The sequence below is a fragment of the Macaca fascicularis genome, chromosome 3, assembly GCF_037993035.2.
Source record: "Macaca fascicularis isolate 582-1 chromosome 3, T2T-MFA8v1.1".
Lineage (NCBI taxonomy): Eukaryota > Metazoa > Chordata > Mammalia > Primates > Cercopithecidae > Macaca > Macaca fascicularis.
Window position 1 is genome coordinate 143,672,144 of NC_088377.1, and position 17,029 is coordinate 143,689,172.

The window sequence follows — 17,029 nt, forward strand, 5'->3', positions numbered from 1 at the left end:
CTTTCACCACAAATTAACAGAACACATATTATCCCTCCCATTTACAGATGAGAAATACAGACTAAGTAATTTTCTCACAGTTATACAAGTGTGGTTTTGGTGGGTTGTTTTTGTTTTGAGACAGGGTCTCGCTTTCACTCGGGCTGGAGTGCAGTGGCTTGATCATAGCTCACTGCAGCCTCGAGCTCCTGGGCTCAAGCCATCTCCTACCTCAGCCTCTTGAGTAGCTAGGACTACAGGTGTGTGCCACAATGACTGGCTGTTTTTACTACTATTATTAATTATTTAGAGATGGGAGTCTTGCTGTGTGGCCCATGTTGGTCTCAAACTTCTGGGCTCAAGTAAGCCTCCCACCTGGGCCTCCCAATGTGCTGGGATTACAGGTGTGAGCCACCATGCCCAGCCTTATTCCCTTTTACTGAACTTCAGCTATGTTGCTACAAATGCCTGCAGTCAAGTATCATGGCTGGGAGCAGTGACTCATGCCTGTCATCCCAGCACTTTGGGAGGCTGAGGTGGGAGGAATGCTTGAGCCCAGGAGTTCAAGACCAGTCTGGGCAACATGGTGAAACACAATCTCTATAAAAAATTTAAAAAATTAGCGGGGTGTGGTGGTACACACCTGTAGTCCCAGCTACTCGAGAGACTGAGGCGTGGGAGGGTCACATGAGCCCAGGGAAGTCAAGGTGGCAATGAGCCTGGGCAACAGAGTGAGACCCTGTTTCTAAATAATAAAGTGGCTTTACAGGTTTTACAGAAGGACTAACTGTATGAAAATGTGCAATCTTTATGTCCTTCTTCCATTCCTGCAATGGAATGGATATAGACTGAAAAAAAACTAGGGCAGGTTGTCATCTTCAGTATTTTCAATTTTTGAATTTTTTTAAACATGAGTAGGGAAAACCACAAAAGCTTAAACAGAATGCCTGTCTGATAACCAGACTTTATCTACCACTTAAGACTTAAAAATGTGAAATTCTGCCTCAGACTCTGAGATATCAAGGTGTTTCTTATGTAGCCAGGCATGGTGGCTCACACCTGTCATCCCATCACTTTGGGAGGCTGAGGCAGAAGGAATGCTTGAGCCCAGGAGTTCAAGATCAGTCTGGGCAACATGGTGAAACACTGTCTCTACAAAAAATATAAAAATTAGCTGAGCATGGTGGCATGCACCTGTAGTTCCAGCTACTAGGAGGCTGAGCTGGGCGGATCACTTGAGCCTGGGAGGTTGAGGCTGCAGTGAGCCGAGATCGTGCCACTGCACTCCTCCCTGAGGCTCCGTCTCAAAAAGATAAAGTGGCTCTGGCGAAAGAGGGAGACCCTGTCTCAAAAAAAAAAAAAAAAAAGGTGCTTATATTTGCCATTTTAATCATTTTAGGAATAGTTAAAATTTATCTTTAGTTTGTAATAATTTTCAGTGTGTCTCTAGAAAAACCAGCTGAAGGAAAAATGTTGGGTAAGTTTCACAGGTTTTACGGGTTTATTTCTACAATACTGACTCTCTCCAAGCTGTCCAACAGGGCCTGGATGTCTAATAACTACCTTCTTAAACTGTATCCATAAGAGTTTTGGTTAGACTGCAGTACAAAACAAGAAACTTGGTTTCTTTATAATACCTTCTCATCCAACTTGTCTCCATTTTTCTTTCTGTTGTAATCCTAGAATTGAATTTGAAGTCAGACTGACTTTAAATTATACAAATCTACAGAGGTGGGAGGATCACTTGAGGCCAGGAGTTAAAGTTCATCCTGGGCAACATAGCGAGACTCTGTTTCTACCAAAAAAAAAAAAAAAAAAATTAAATTTAGCCAAGCATGGTGGTGGGCGCCTGTAATCCTAACTACTCAAGAGGATGAGGCGGGAGAATCACCTGAGCCCAGGAGTTTGAGGCTGTAGTGAGCCATGATTGTGCCACTGCACTCCAGCCTGAGTGACAGAGCAAGACTGTCTTTAAAAAGAAAGGAAACCTACCTAATCTTCCCCCACCCCTAGTGTACAGTATGTTCCGTCAAATATTTATTGAACACCAAGTATAAAATATATTAGGTGTTGGGGATACACAGTGATAAAATACCCAACTTCTAGCTCATCGTTTAGCTACAGTCCAACATGTACTTAATATGTATATTTAATGCTATGAGCAGAGGGCAGCAGACAGATTTGGGTCTATACCAACTACTGGGTGAGGGGACAGTTGGAGATGTCCCCTGTAAAGCCTATGAAACGCTGTATGTAAAGCAGGGGTCCCCAACCCCCTGGTCCCAGCCTGTGGCCTATTAGGAGCCAGGCCACACAGCAGGAGGTGAGTGGGGTGCAAGTGGGCATTACCACCTGAGCTCCACCTCCTGTCAGATCAGTGGCAGCATTAGATTCTCATAGGAGGGCAAACCCTATTGTGAACTGGACATGCAGTTCAGATCTAGGTTGCATGCTCCTGAAAAATCTAATGCCTGGTAATCTGAGGTGGAACAGTTTCATCCTGAAGCCATCCCCCACCCAACCCCTGTCCATGGAAAAATTGTCTTCCACAAAACCAGTCTCTGGTGTCATAAAGGTAGGGGACCACTGCTGTAAAGGCAGTACAGGAGATGATGTCTGAGTTTTGAAAAGAGGAAGAAGATCTCACAATGTTGTATTCCAGGTATTTATTTCCCCAGCAAAGGCAAAGAATTTTAAAAGTTCACAAAATGGCAATTACTGCCAGCTGGTAAAGTGGAAAACTGGTCACATCAAATAGAAGAAATTGTGTTACATGAAGCTGGAAAGGGAGGGCCTATAATAAAGGCTCTTCAGTGCTATGCTAAGCATTTGACCTTTATTCGTTAGCAAAGGAAAAGCCAAGGAGTACTTCTACAAAGAAGAGTAATAATTCTATATTTTAGAAAGGTTAATCTGTTGGTAACACAAAGAATGGAATGGAATAAAGAGGGAAAGGGCACAGGACTAGAACACTTTAGGGTATTTTGAGTCCAGGTGAGATGAACATCTACTATGACTGTGATGTGACAAGAGCAACAGATGAATTATTAAGTACTTCTGGGGCTGACTCAATCTCATAACAAATTGGACACAGGAATCAGGTACAGTGGCTTACACCTGTAATTTCGATACTTGGGGAGGCTGAGGCAGGATCACTTGAGGTCAGGAGTTCCAGACCAGCCTGGCCAATATGGCAAAACCCCATCTCTACTAAAAATACAAAAATTAGTGGGGTGTGGTGGTGCACACCTGTAATCTCAGCCACTCAGGAGGCTGAGGCACAAGAATCGCTTTAACCCAGGAGGCAGGGGTTGCGGTGAGCCAAGACCATGTCACTGCACTCTAGCCTGGGCAACGGAGACTCTGTCTCAAAAAAACAAAACAAAACAAAACAAAAGGACACAGGAAGAGAGAAAAGTCAAATTAAGGTGATTATGAAGGAAGTGATGACAATAACCAAATTGGGAGGAAAGAAACAGCTAATGCTTGAGGGCAAGGCAAAAAAGAATTTAGATTTGACCATATGGATCATTAGAACTAAAGTGAAAAACCAGGCTGACTGAAGCTGTGGGATCATGAAGGTAGCTCAGGGACAGACTGTAGAGGCCTAAAGGAAAGACCATGGAGACTGCCTTAAATAGTGGCAGACAGGCAAAAGAATCCTTCCAAAGAAACTGAAACACAACATGAAAAGAACAGGTCATAAAGAGTTTTAGGAGTAAAATGATAGTGCTGCAAGGGTCAAATAGAAATACTAAGAAGTGCAGCAGGCTCACATCTGTAATCCCAGCACTTTGGGAGGCCGAGGTGGGCAGATCATGATGTCAGGAGATCGAGCCCATCCTGGCTAACACGGTGAAACCGCGTCTCTGCTACAAATACAAAAAATTACCTGGGCATGGTAGAGGGCGCCTGTAGTCCCAGCTACTCAGGAGGCTGAGGCAGGAGAATGGCGTGAACCCGGGAGGCGGAGCTTGCAGTAAGCCAGGATCGTGCCAGACTCCATCTCAAAAAAAAAGAAGTGCAGCCACTGGATTTGGCAGTCAAAAGGTAACTTTTGAGAAAACCATTTCAACATACATGTGAGGATTTAAATGAAATTGTAGTGAAATGAGGAATAAATGTAAGATGAGGAAGTGAAGGCAGACAGAAATTCCCAAGAACTTAGGAAGAAAGACGGAACAAGAGCATTAACAAAAGCCAGACTTAAAGATAAAGGTATTTTTAAAAACAACAGATTTGAGGTAGAGGCAGGTAAAAATCTGGCTTAGTTGACAAATAAAATTTCAAGAAAAAACTGTGGGTTGGCGGGGCAGGGGGATCAAACTGTCTGTCCAAAGAAGTTTCTCAACTCTCTATTACACAACATTTGTGACTATAATATTGTTTGTTGTTTGTTTTGAGACTGAGTCTTGCTCTGTCACCCATGCTGGAGTGCAATGGCACGATCTCGGCTCACTGCAACCTCCGCCTCCCGGGTTCAAGCGATTCTCCTGCCTCAGCCTCCTGAGTAGCTAGGATTACAGATGCGTGTCACCATGCCCGGCTAAGTTTTATATTTTTAGTAGAGACGGGGTTTTGCCATGTTGGCCAGGCTGTGCGACTATAATACTGATTCGCCTCTGACTCTGTACACTTAGTAGTCTTAAGTAGCACAACAGCAGTGAACTTTACAGAAAAGTGTAGATTTAACATTCTAACAACATAGATGCGTAAGTTCTAAATTTCAAAATGTACAGAATGATCCAGAGTTCTCACATGTTCACAGTGCAGTTCTTGGTAGGCAGTTCACAGTAATTAAACATACAAGTTACAAATTTTAATTTCTAGTTAACATAAATTCTACTCGCCCAGCCCATATTTTGTTCTCAAGCTCATTCATATTCCCTGATTGGGTCTGAAGTCCAAGAAGAGCTGGAAGGGAAGATAACCTGAAATGCAGGATGTCTTCCCCTCCCTTCCCCGCTCTCAGCAGAGATATGACTGCTATACAACACCCATAAAGCTACGAGGAAAAGACAGCTTTGTTTTTAGGCTGTGGGTGCTTGACGTTCTAAAAAGCAATGATTTCCATCTGTAGTATGTACTGGGTTACAGAAAGAAAAGAAAAGCCAGGATAGAAGACAAAAGGACTTACAAGCTCTCCTGAGTTGTCCCCTTAATTATCATATCTGAAGTGTACTGTCAGTGCCAAACCTCAAACATGACTCTTTCATAAAACAGGCAATGCAGTCTAAAACCAGTAAAATTGTGTTTACATATAAATGTAGTTACATCAAGTAAGAGAAAGACTAAGATCTATTCTACCACACCTAAAACCCATCATGCAGTCTAAAAGTATTTTGAAAAGAATGGCGCTTTTGTCTTCCCAATCGTTACGTCTAGTGGGACAAGAGAGGTATTTATCGTACCATTCCCAGCACCCATACCTGGTTTAGTGACCTTTTTAAGATAATCCTCAATATCTGTCTCTGTTGGCATAAGTCAACTTTTGAGAGTTAGCTTTAAGAGTAAAAAAAAAGATTTTCAAATTGGAGTCAATTCAAGATTTTATGGTTTCTACTGAAGACAGAAAAGTACTTTTAAAGTTAACAAGATTAAAATGTCAATTTAAAGAAAATAATTACAAAAGTAAAAAGATTGTGGTTATCAATTTTAGTATTTATTGAAAGATGGAAGACAAGGAAAATATCTCTCAAACTCCAAAAACAATCTTGCACCTTTGCTAAATGTAAAATAAATTTTGAGATATTTGCTTTACATGACAATGAACCTGTCTAAAAAACAACTGAATGCAAATTTAATCCAAACGGTGCTAATTTATTATTTACAAAAATGCTCTTATCTGCCATAAGTATTTGGGAAAAAACTGTTTTACACTCAGGAACACTAATGAAATACCTTAACGACAACTTAAAATATAAAACCTTCCCTACCCTCAATGACCACCCCCCCCCCCAGAAAAGTTACAGAATGGATTAAAAATGAATACATGTGGAAACAAACATAATTATTTCCCACAAATGTACACAGAAACAGGCACATGCACACACACATATACAGTGTTGTGCAAGATAACTTAATGTTTATTTAAGGTCAACAGCCTTGGTGACAAAGAAGATAATGAATATGGCTTCAGTAAAGTTTGCAAGTAAATATCACAAATGTTAATTCTTTTGCTAGCTAACCAGCTAACCTGAGTATGGAATATGTATTATTTAGATAGCTAAAAGGTTATAAACAAAATGGAGGGGTGGGGAGGGGGAAGCACTATAGCAGATTCCACTGAGGTACCTTAGTTTTTATGTAAAGGTCTGTATACCCATTTAATAATTTACGTAACAATTCTTTATTCTATATAGTATATGACCATATAGAAACTAAGTCTTACGTAGTTTATTGTTCTGGTCCAAGAAACTGGAAATAAAAGCAATATTCTTCAGATAAAGAACTGGAATGTACTAACTATAAAACCATTAATATAATGCAATATTAAAATAGAAAATTTTTAAATGTAACAAAGGTAGTCAACAAGTTCTCAGATTGTATCTGAAGAGGATTTGAAAATTATAACCCGTAAGACAAGGAACGTAAGCATTGTTGAAGGCAATAACAAGGCTATACCTGCAAATCTTGAGCCCACTGATTTATACTTTACCTTCAGAGATGTATGCTTTTTTTTTTTGAGACAGAGTCTCATTCTGTTGCCCAGGCTGGAGGTCAGTGGCGCGATCGTGGCTCACTGCAACCTCCACCTCCCTGGTTCAAGCAATTCCCCTGCCTCAGCCTCCCGAGTAGCTGGGATTATAGGCGCACGCCACCAGGCCCAGCTAATTTTTTTGTATTTTTAGTAGAGACGGGGTTTCACCATGTTGGCCAGACTGGTCTCAAACTCCTGACCTTGTGATCCGCCCGCCTCGACCTCCCAAAGTGCTGGGATTACAGGCGTGAGCCACCGTGCCCGGCCAATGTATGCATTTTAAAACAATTTAATTTTCATATTATAGATAAGTCTGACTATAGGTTATATAGGAAACTATACCTAAAAGCAACCACTATGGTTGTTATTAGATATGCCTTCCTTTAAGTTAAAAAGTTTAAGGCTCATATTTTGGAGGGATACCCTAAAGATATTTTCTCACAGTATGACCTCAATGCATCTACATATATGCTACTGGAAAACTGGAAATAAAACACATCTCTTGTTAAATATATCGTTCTTCAACTTTAAAGAGAAACAGAAAACCATTTTAATCACATCCCTTCTCATTTCTCAATACTGGTTTGTTAAGAACTTTTGTCACTGAAAAGGGTAGGTGCAAATCCATAAATTTAGCTTAAAACAGAAGATTAAATAGGTGGGGAGCACGGTAAGACAATGACATATAAAACAAAACTCTTACTATCTTGATTTATACCTTCCCTATCCCATGAAACTTCCTATGTTGCAAATACTGATTTCCTACAAACCATGAAAATTTCCTATGATATCTGCCTGTCCTTTTATTAATCTAGGGGCCAGAACTGACATCATTGCTGCAATTAACTTTTATTTGTTCTGGTAAAATGCTTCTTCCTAAATGGCTTCACCCTAACCAGAAATATGAGCAGTTTTGATGGGTACTATAGATGGAAATACCAACAGTAACCCAAAAGGCAGCACAAAGAACCCCAACTGAAAGTCATCAACCAAAGTATGCGCCCAGAATAATACCAAAAACAAACAAAATAGATCTGCAATGAGCAAAGTTTCTTACAGCAACACATACATCAAAGACTTCTGTCTGACTTTTAATTACAATAGTGGAAGCAGTGTCAAACAGTGAGTCTATCATTAAAGAGTCTGTTTTACTCATCTGTAGTTAGGCACTGGCAATCTGTCTCCTACCTCAATTTAATGTCTAGAACTTCTTTTGAAAAGCAAGTATTCCAAGTTGTTTGCCTTGCTAGGGTAGGGAGGGGATCCTGAGAGAGATGAGGTACCACAAACTATTTTGTTAGTTACATCTCTGTACATGGCAGTTGAGTCATTGTCATTGCCCTTATTTTACAGTTTTGTATTTGCCATATTTTTCTCCCATTCTGCAAGAAAAATGTAAAAGGATTTTAATTGCTCACAATTAAGCTTTCTGTAACTAAAGATTTTATACTCAGCTATTACTTAGTAAAGGTACTTATTAGTAAGAAAATTCTCTATACTTCTTATCACTCCATACATAACCAAAAAAATCTATGGTAGGCTATGTAATCTGGCCACGTAACTTCATTAGTTAGAAGGCTTTGTTATCAATAACATACCTTGTTTCTCCCAACTTTCTAAAACTGTTTCTATTACCTACACCGCTTTCTTAATAGTTTCATATAAAAATTTTTCAATGTATTCCGGGGAGAAGGGCTAAGGAATTTTACATATTCATCTTATTCAGCAATTTAAGAAAATTATGCAAATATGATATACATATATACATTCACACACACACAGATGCACACTTTCTTAACTGAGTCTTGGTTGTTAAAAATGCCTGCACAGGCTAGGCACTGTGGCTCATGCCTGCAATCCCAGCACTCTGGGAGGCCAAGGCGGGCAGATCACAAAGTCAAGAGATCAAGACGATCCTGGCCAACATGATGAAACCCCATCTCTATTAAAAATAAAAAAATTAGCTGGGTGTGGTGGCACGTGCCTGTAGTCCCAGCTACTCGGGAGGCTGAGGCAGGAGAATCACTTGAACCTGAGAGGCAGAGGTTGCAGTGAGCCAAGATTGCACTACTGCACTCCAGCCTGGTGACAGAATGAGACTCCATACCAAAAAAAAAAAAAAAAAAAAAAAAAAAAGCCAGCACAGCGTGGGGAATTTAAATATATACTAGATTTGACTTATGTACATCTGCACTCCAATACCACACTAAATGGATATACCAGCAGAGAATCATATCAAACAAATGACTTAAATGAATTGTCAGTTTGTCTTTGCAGACTCAACAGAAAACATATTTATTAATATGAACCTTTATTAAGTGGCTCACATTTCAGTATAAATCACACTAAAAAGATATTTTAAAAGCTATTTACACTACAGTGCTGACACATTTAAAATGAAAAAAAAAAGGATATAAATAAGCTCTATGGAAAAGCTTTAAATTGTTGAAAAAGAATTCTGGCTCATATTACAAAATATATATATATTTATATATATGTTAATGTCAGCTCTATTCTAAAACCTAAAATTCCAACGTAAATGATTTTTTTTAAAGACTCCTTTATGTTTAAACCTGCAATGTTTACAGTGCATCTGGCCCTAAGTGCTTAATACTTCACAGTTATGGACAGGCACTGAGGAATGTTACAAAGCTACATAAACAATGTTTTGTAACAGATATAGGAGCAAGTCCTTGGCTTGCTTTCAGAATTCATGAATCTTTATTACATTATTAAATTCTTTAAAAAAAGGATTTTAGATGCTATATGCAAATTTAGCACAAAATGTCATCGTCTTTTTTATCTTGATTTGAATGTGCTGAACTGTGTTGCCTTATATCAACTAGACTTAGATTTCCAGGGCACAATTCTTCCTTTAAATCTTTGTTGCTATTTTCAAATTTAGAATCCACGTCAATCTTAAATTCTGTAAATTGAACATGATCCAATTTTGCTTTAACATTCTTGCCATCCATATTATTCAGTGCTCTAGTCTTTTCAGGAACATTAACATTCACAGGTTCTTCCTTGATTCTTACAGATGCAACAGGTTCATGTTTAATCTGCTGTAATTCATATTTAGAATGAAGTTTATCTGAAAAAGCAGAATCCAAGGAGGCTTTGCTTACAGCACAAACCATGTTGTCAGTGTCAGGTCCAAGAACAGATGATGTGGAATCTGATGATGTGCCTGTTTCATGAGTAGCTGTATTCTGAGAAGTGTCCTCCTCTGAGTGATATAATTTGAGCCGAATGTGCCATGCTAAACTGCATACAGCTGAAACTGTCTTGAACTGATGAACAACATTCCTTGGAATAAAATAAATGTCATTATCATATAGCTGAATCCTGGCATAGCGAATGCCTTCCCTCCTCAGTTGATTCAGTTTTGCATCATCAACCCATTGGACACACTAAAAAATAATAAAACAATACAAATAAGACTCTTCATAATAAAAACTAAACCAGTAAGTGTAAGACAGTAAGTGTATTAAAAATACCTGGGACAGTGGAGGTTCATGTAAATCTAACTGCATTCGTTGAACTACTTCTAAGAAATCTTCAGCATGAAAACAAATTACATCTTTGGTTATACGGGGTTGATCAGGCCTAAAAAAGAAAATGAGATAACAAGAATCTGCCATAAATGTTTCACTCTCTTGAGCTCTTATTAAACTCAAAGCAAAAATGGTTTATGGTCAATACCACAGTACTGTCTTACAAATAAACTGTTAATTGGAAAGCCATTTCACATATTTAAAGAAAGAGCCAACACCATGACTTTCAACCTAGACAGAGATTAAAAACTGACTTCATTTTGTATAAATATTTGTCACAAGAGTTTGGAAAATTGAAATGATCTGAATTGGTAAACTGTATAAACCAAGAAAATTAAGTGTTCTATTTGAAGAATAAGATTAATGCTTCATACATTTAAGTGCTAAAGTTGAAAATACTACATAAAAATTAGAAGTAAATATGAGGAAAAGGGAGTATTTTCTTTCCATAGAAGATACATATAACTATACTGATGCATAAAACTCTTAAGTAACTTTATAAATTAAGAGATTTCATTAGAAAAGTACCAATATAATAAACTTGGTGTTTGCTGAGGTTACTCGTCCCTTTAAATATAATTCTAAAAAATTCTCAAATTCTTCAATTAATTAGGAATATATAAATACATTTTTACAGAGATGCTAAAAAAATGGATTTTGGAATAAAATTCCAAACAACATTAAAAAAAATCATATGAAGGCAAATCATAACTAAATTTCTAAAAACCAGTGATAAAAAAAGAAAATCTGAGAATCATGTAATACATTATATACAGAGAAAGAAGGATAAGAATGATCATAGGCTTCTTATCAAAGGCAATGCAACCCTGAAGAGAATGGACTACTTTTAAAGTACTAAAAGAAAAAGTCAATCTAGAATTCTATACCCACCAAAAATATCCTCCAAAAATGTGAAATAAAAACATGTTCAAATAAACAAAAGCTGAGAGAATCTGTCACTGGAAAACCAGCATAACAAAGACTGCTAAAGGAATTTCTTCAGGCGGAAGGAAAATGATACTTAAATGAAAATGTAGATCTATGTAAAGGAATGTATAGCACACCTAATGATAAATATGAAAGAGGTTTTATTCTCATTTAAAGAAATATCTTTAGAAATGATTCTTTAAAGAAAAAGTAATAACATACATCGTGGGGTTTATAGCATACGTAAAGTAAAATACAAGACAATTAGCACAAAGGCCAGAAATGTGAAGGGGAGGGAATAACTGGAAGTATACTATTGAAAGATTCTTACACATTACATAAAGAAGTCTAATATTATTTGAAGGCAGACTGTGATAAGTTGACAACAATGAAATTTAAAACAAAAAAACAAAAAAAAAAACCACAGTGCTATAAGCTACTAACCAAATCATGGAGGTAAAATGGAATGCTTAAATATGACAAGAAAACAGGTAAAAAAGGAATAAAGAAGCAAATTGGAAAAAGCAAGAAGGTAAATTTAAAATCAAATTTACTAATATTTCTATTAAATATAAATAATCTAAATACTCCAATTAAAAGACAAAGATTGTCACTGGGTTAAAAAAAGTAAGACTCAACTATGTATCTATCTACATGTAACAATAATATAGACATAAGTTAAAAGAAAAAGAATGGGAAAAGATACAGCATGTAAATACAAATAATAAGAAGGCTGAATTGGCTATATTAACAAAGTTTCAGGACAAGGAATATTACCAAGGATAAAAAGGGCAGTTTATAATGAAAAAATAGGTCAATTTATCAAGAATAACAATTCTAAATGTGTACTTGCCTAAGAACACAGCTTCAAACTATATGGAACAACCTTCAAAACACTATGCTAAGTGAAAGAAGCTAATCACAAAAGACCACGTTATGTGATTCCATTTATATTAGATGTTAAGAACAGACATATACCTACTGACAGAAAGTAAATTAGTGCTTGCCTAGGGCTGGGAGTATGGAGGATGGAGAATGGAGGATTGGGGAGGTGATGGCTAAAGGCTGTGGTTTCTTTGTGAAGTGATGAAAATGTTCTATCATATGTTCTATCATTTTGGTGGTGGTTGCACAACTCTGTGAATATACTAAAAACTATTCAACTGTATGTACACTTTAAATGGGTGAATTGTATGGTATGTGATCATGGCTTGATAAAACTGTCACAAAAGAAAAAATAGAGCAAAAACTAGAAAAACTGACAGGAAAAAGACAAATCCAGTATTAAAGCTGCAAATTAACAAGTAGACAAAAATAAGTAAGACTATAAAAGACGTGAACCACATTCACTATCAACAAAGTTGACTTAATTGTTCTTAATTTATAGATGTGGTGGTGTGTGGCTGTAGTCCTAGCTACTCAGGAGGCTGAGGCAAGAGGCTTGCTTCAGCCTAAGAGGTCAAGGCTGCTGTGAGCCATGACAGCACCACTGAACTATAGGCTGGGCAACAGAATGAGGCCCTGTCTCTTCGGGGGGGAAAAAAAATTTAAATGGTTCTAATAAGCAAAATAGCATATTCCAACTCACATTTCATACCCAAACAATACTCGATTTTGGAAAACAAAAATCTAAGCAAGCAAAATTATTTTTTTTTTGGTGGCGGGACAGAGTTTTGCTCTTGTCGCCCAGGCTGAAGTGCAGTGGCACCATCTCGGCTCACTGCACCCTCTGCCTCCTGGGTTCAAGCAATTCTCCTGCCTCAGCCTCGTCAGTAGGTGGGATTACAGGCACGTGCCACCATGCCCGCCTAATTTGTGTGTGTGTGTGTGTGTGTATTTTTAGCAGAGATGGGGTTTCACCACGTTGGTCAGGCTGGTCTTGAACTCCTGACCTCGTTATCTTCCCACCTCAGCCTCCCAAAGTGCTGGGATTACAGGTGTGAACCACTATGCCTGGCCCCAGCTAATTTTCGTTTTTTTTGTTTTTTTTTTTTTTGAGACAGAGTCTTGCTCTATAGCCCAGGCTGGAGTGCAGTGGTGCGAGCTCGGCTCACTGCAAGCTCTGCCTCCTGGGTTCAGGCCACTCTCCTGCCTCAGCCTCCCGAGTAGCTGGGACTACAGGTGCCTGCCACCACGCCCGGCTAATTTTTTGTATTTTTAGTAGAGACGGGGTTTCACCGTGTTAACCAGGATGGTCTTGATCTCCTGACCTCGTGATCCGCCTGCCTCGGCCTCCCAAAGTGCTGGGATTACAGGCGTGAGCCACCACGCCCGGCTTAATTTTCATATGTTTAATAGAGATGAGGTTTCACCATGTTGTCCAGGCTGGTCTCGAACTCCTGACCTTAGGTGATCCACCCGCCTTGGCCTCCCAAAGTGCTGGAATTACAGGCGTGAGCCATCACACCCAGCCGCAAAATTACAGTAACTTTGCTTTATATGTTTTATCCATTTAATAAATGGAAAGTAACAATGTATGAGATGACATCTCAAGTATATTTAAAAGAATAATCCATTTTTTAATCTGTCAAAATATTCAAAGTGAAACTTGTAAGCAAAGCTGGAAAAAAAAGAATATGGAAAAGCAAATACATAATAAAGAGAAACCAAACCTCAGAAAGGGTACAGAAAAGCAGGAGGAAGAGAAAACAGAACAGTGTGGAATCAGATTGAAATCAGTCTCTGCTGTACCATTTACTAACTATATGACTGTAAAAAAAAAAATTATTTGACAGCCCTGAGCCTCAGTTTCCTTATATGATAAATATGGAGCAAAACGTAGTTGAGAAAAATAAAATTAAATGACATTTGTAAACAGGCATACAGTATGCACCAGCTAAGCCTTAGTTTTCCTTTTACCTTAATTTTTTTTCACATCTACGTCACTCAGAACATGAAATTAATTATTTCAGTTAACCCAAATGTTTAAACCTAGATTCTGGCAATTTATTTGTTTTTGTTTTTGTTTGAGACAGAGTCTTGCTCTGTCACCCAGGCTGGAGTGCAGTGGCACGATCTCGGCTCACTGCACCCTCAGCCTCCTGGGTTCAAGCGTTTCTCCTGCCTCAGCCTCTCGAGTAGCTGGGACTACAGGCGTGCGCCACCATGCCTGGCTAATTTTTGTATTTTTAGTAGAGACAGGGTTTCACCATATTGGCCAGGCTGGTCTTGATCTCCTGACTTCGTGATCCACCCACCTCAGCCTCCCAAAGTGCTGGGATTACAGGTGTGAGCCACCCTGCCCAGCCAGATTCTAGCAATTTAAAATCTTTAGTACAATTATACAATTAAGATATCCAAATACAGGTAAAAAATGTAACTTTTTTCTCACAGTAAGGAGGAGTGACTAAGATTTTCCAAGAAAAACTGTAGAAGCCAAGAAATTCTTTGATTAAAATAGCAGTAGTTATACATACCACTCTCCACAGTGCACAGCCTTCAGCACTCCAACAGCAGCTGTAGTCTGTCGTTCAAAACCTTGTCCTATATGATCTGCATGAGCTCTTGTCCTGTCTTCAAAGAGCATCTCACGGGGCTCACTTGTTCGAGGTAGGTACTGAAGATTTTTTATTTCATTGGTAGTTCTGTTTTTTTAAAAAAGAAAATTACATTTATATAGTGACAATTGCCATCAAACATTCAATAATCACATAATTCAGACAAAAAGATATTAAATCTGCTCTCAAATCAAATTCTATCTTTAAAATGAACAAGAACAAACAAAAACACACATACAATACCCTCATTTTTCAAATATACCTTCATAAAAGTAACAGTTGTAAGGAAATACACGGATAAAAAATTAAATTACAAATGGTGTTGTTTACCTAAGTTTCCCTATACACAGAATCTTTACCTGGGGCTTTGGTACCATGCCCCCACTCAAATCTCTTGGGTAACACAAGATAGATAGATATATATCTGAAACAAACAGGTAACTTTTAAAAATGCATTAATTCAATATTAATAAGACACATACTATGTGCTAGGTACTATCTAGGAACTGGGGCCAGTGAATGAGACAATATCAAATAAGACAGAAGAGGACCCTACTCTCGTGGGAGTTTATAGTCTGTCTAGTGAGGGAAGGATCAAAGAAATAGATTTAGCAATAAAACACCCAGCAATAAGTGCTTCCACAAAATATACATGGTTTATTGGAAGTAGAAAGGAAAACCTTAGCTCTGTCTTGGAAGACAGCCATTTCCCACTGGCCCTGTCCTCTACCACTTTCCTTCTAGAATGCATATGCATACAGAAGTTGCTGCCTACTTAGCCTCACTCATTGCTGAAACCTCTCCAATTTTGCTGTAAGCAAGGAAAGGGTAAGAAGAATTTCTCTGGCTGAGATTCATTTTATGTATCTTCCTCTATGGTTTTTGTTTCTTCCAGATGCAACTCTGTATTACCCCCATAATTGTCTCCTCTCATTCTTGTCTGTCTTCCCAGGGCTCACTCTTCCTAACTGGTTCTCTACTTTCCCACCCTTAATCTCTATTATTTAGCTACTCTGTGTGCACCCCTGCATTACAGTCTTATTACACATACACATAAAATGATTTTTTTTTTTTTTTGGCTCTTCGTGATTAATGTTCTACATGTGTCAGAATGCCAGATGGTGTTGCTTCCTCTGGAAACCTAACAGGTTCTCAAACTCACAAATTTAGTTGCATAAATACCACATTCTAATGAATTAAGACTATATAGCACTTGGCACAATGCCTGACACTGTTTTTGTTAAACTATTATCGCATATACCGTGGCTTGTATACCCTGAGGTGAACGAAGTTCCTCAAGGTAGTGTTGAACCCCTTTAAATTACATCTAAAAGTTTGTATTTATCTGTATTGTTCTGAGAAAAGACTTTCAGATTCTCAAAATGATCCATACATTCAAAAAAAAAAAAAAATTAAGAATCACTGAGGGGGCCGGGCACAGTGGCTCACGCTTGTAATCCTAGCACTTTGGGAGGCCGAGGCGGGTGGATCACCTGAGGTTAGGAGTTTGAGACCAGCCTGGCCAAAACGACGAAATCCTGTCTCTATTAAAAATACAAAAATGAGCAGGGTATGGTGGTGCACGCCTACAATCCCAGCTACTCAGGAGGCTGAGGCAGGAGAATCACTTGAACCGCGGAGGCAGAGGTTGCAGTGAGCTGAGATTATACCACTGCACTCCAGCCTGGGTGACAGAGCTAGACTCTGCCTCAAAAAAGAAAAAAAAAAAAAAGAATCACTGAGGAACACATCAGTTTTACCATTTACTACTAACTTATAAATTAACCTGTAAAATTTTATTCATCCAATAAATATTAAGCACCAGACACTGTGTTTAGGTGTTAGAGACACATTAGTAACAAACCCAATAAAGTCCCTGCCATCATGCAACCCAGAGTTTACTCAATGACTTTTTCCCCATTTTCTTTTTAACTTAATAATCACTGTAACCAGTAAAACCACCTTTAGGTATCTAAAGAAAAACCTATAATCAGGACGGGCGCGGTGGCTCACACCTGTGCACTTCGGGAGGCTGAGGCGGGAGGATCATGAGGTCAAGAGATCAAGACCATCCTGGCCAACGTGGTGAAACCCCATCTCTACTAAAAATACAAGAATTAGCTGGGTGTGGTGGCACGTGCCTGTAGTCCCAGCTACTCGGGAGGCGGAGGCAGGAGAATCTCTTGAACCCGGGACGCGGAGGTTGCAGTGAGGCTAGACTGTGCCACTGCACTCTAGTCTGGTGACAGAACAAGACTCAGTCTCAAAAACAAAAACAAAAAAGGCTATAATCTCTCCTAGCATCATCTCCATCCATTCCAACTGACGTTACCCTAATGTACAAATGTACATTTTCTCCACACTTTTCT

General features: G+C 38.6%; 1 protein-coding gene across 2 annotated transcripts in view; it reads right to left on the reverse strand.

Moving 5' to 3' along the window:
• Positions 1-5,619: 5,619 nt before the first annotated feature.
• RSBN1L (round spermatid basic protein 1 like) overlaps positions 5,620-17,029 on the reverse strand; it is a 100,339-nt gene continuing 88,929 nt past the window's right edge. Inside the window, exons 6-8 of one of the 2 annotated variants that reach the window (XM_005550390.4) lie at positions 14,580-14,747; positions 10,180-10,288; positions 5,620-10,092 (exon numbers count right to left, since the gene is read on the reverse strand). In XM_005550390.4, the coding sequence (XP_005550447.2) occupies positions 9,454-10,092; positions 10,180-10,288; positions 14,580-14,747 (916 nt within the window). In that variant the 3' untranslated portion in view covers positions 5,620-9,453. The remainder of the gene's footprint in view (positions 10,093-10,179; positions 10,289-14,579; positions 14,748-17,029) is intronic. The other variant, XM_074035665.1, reaches the window with a different exon arrangement.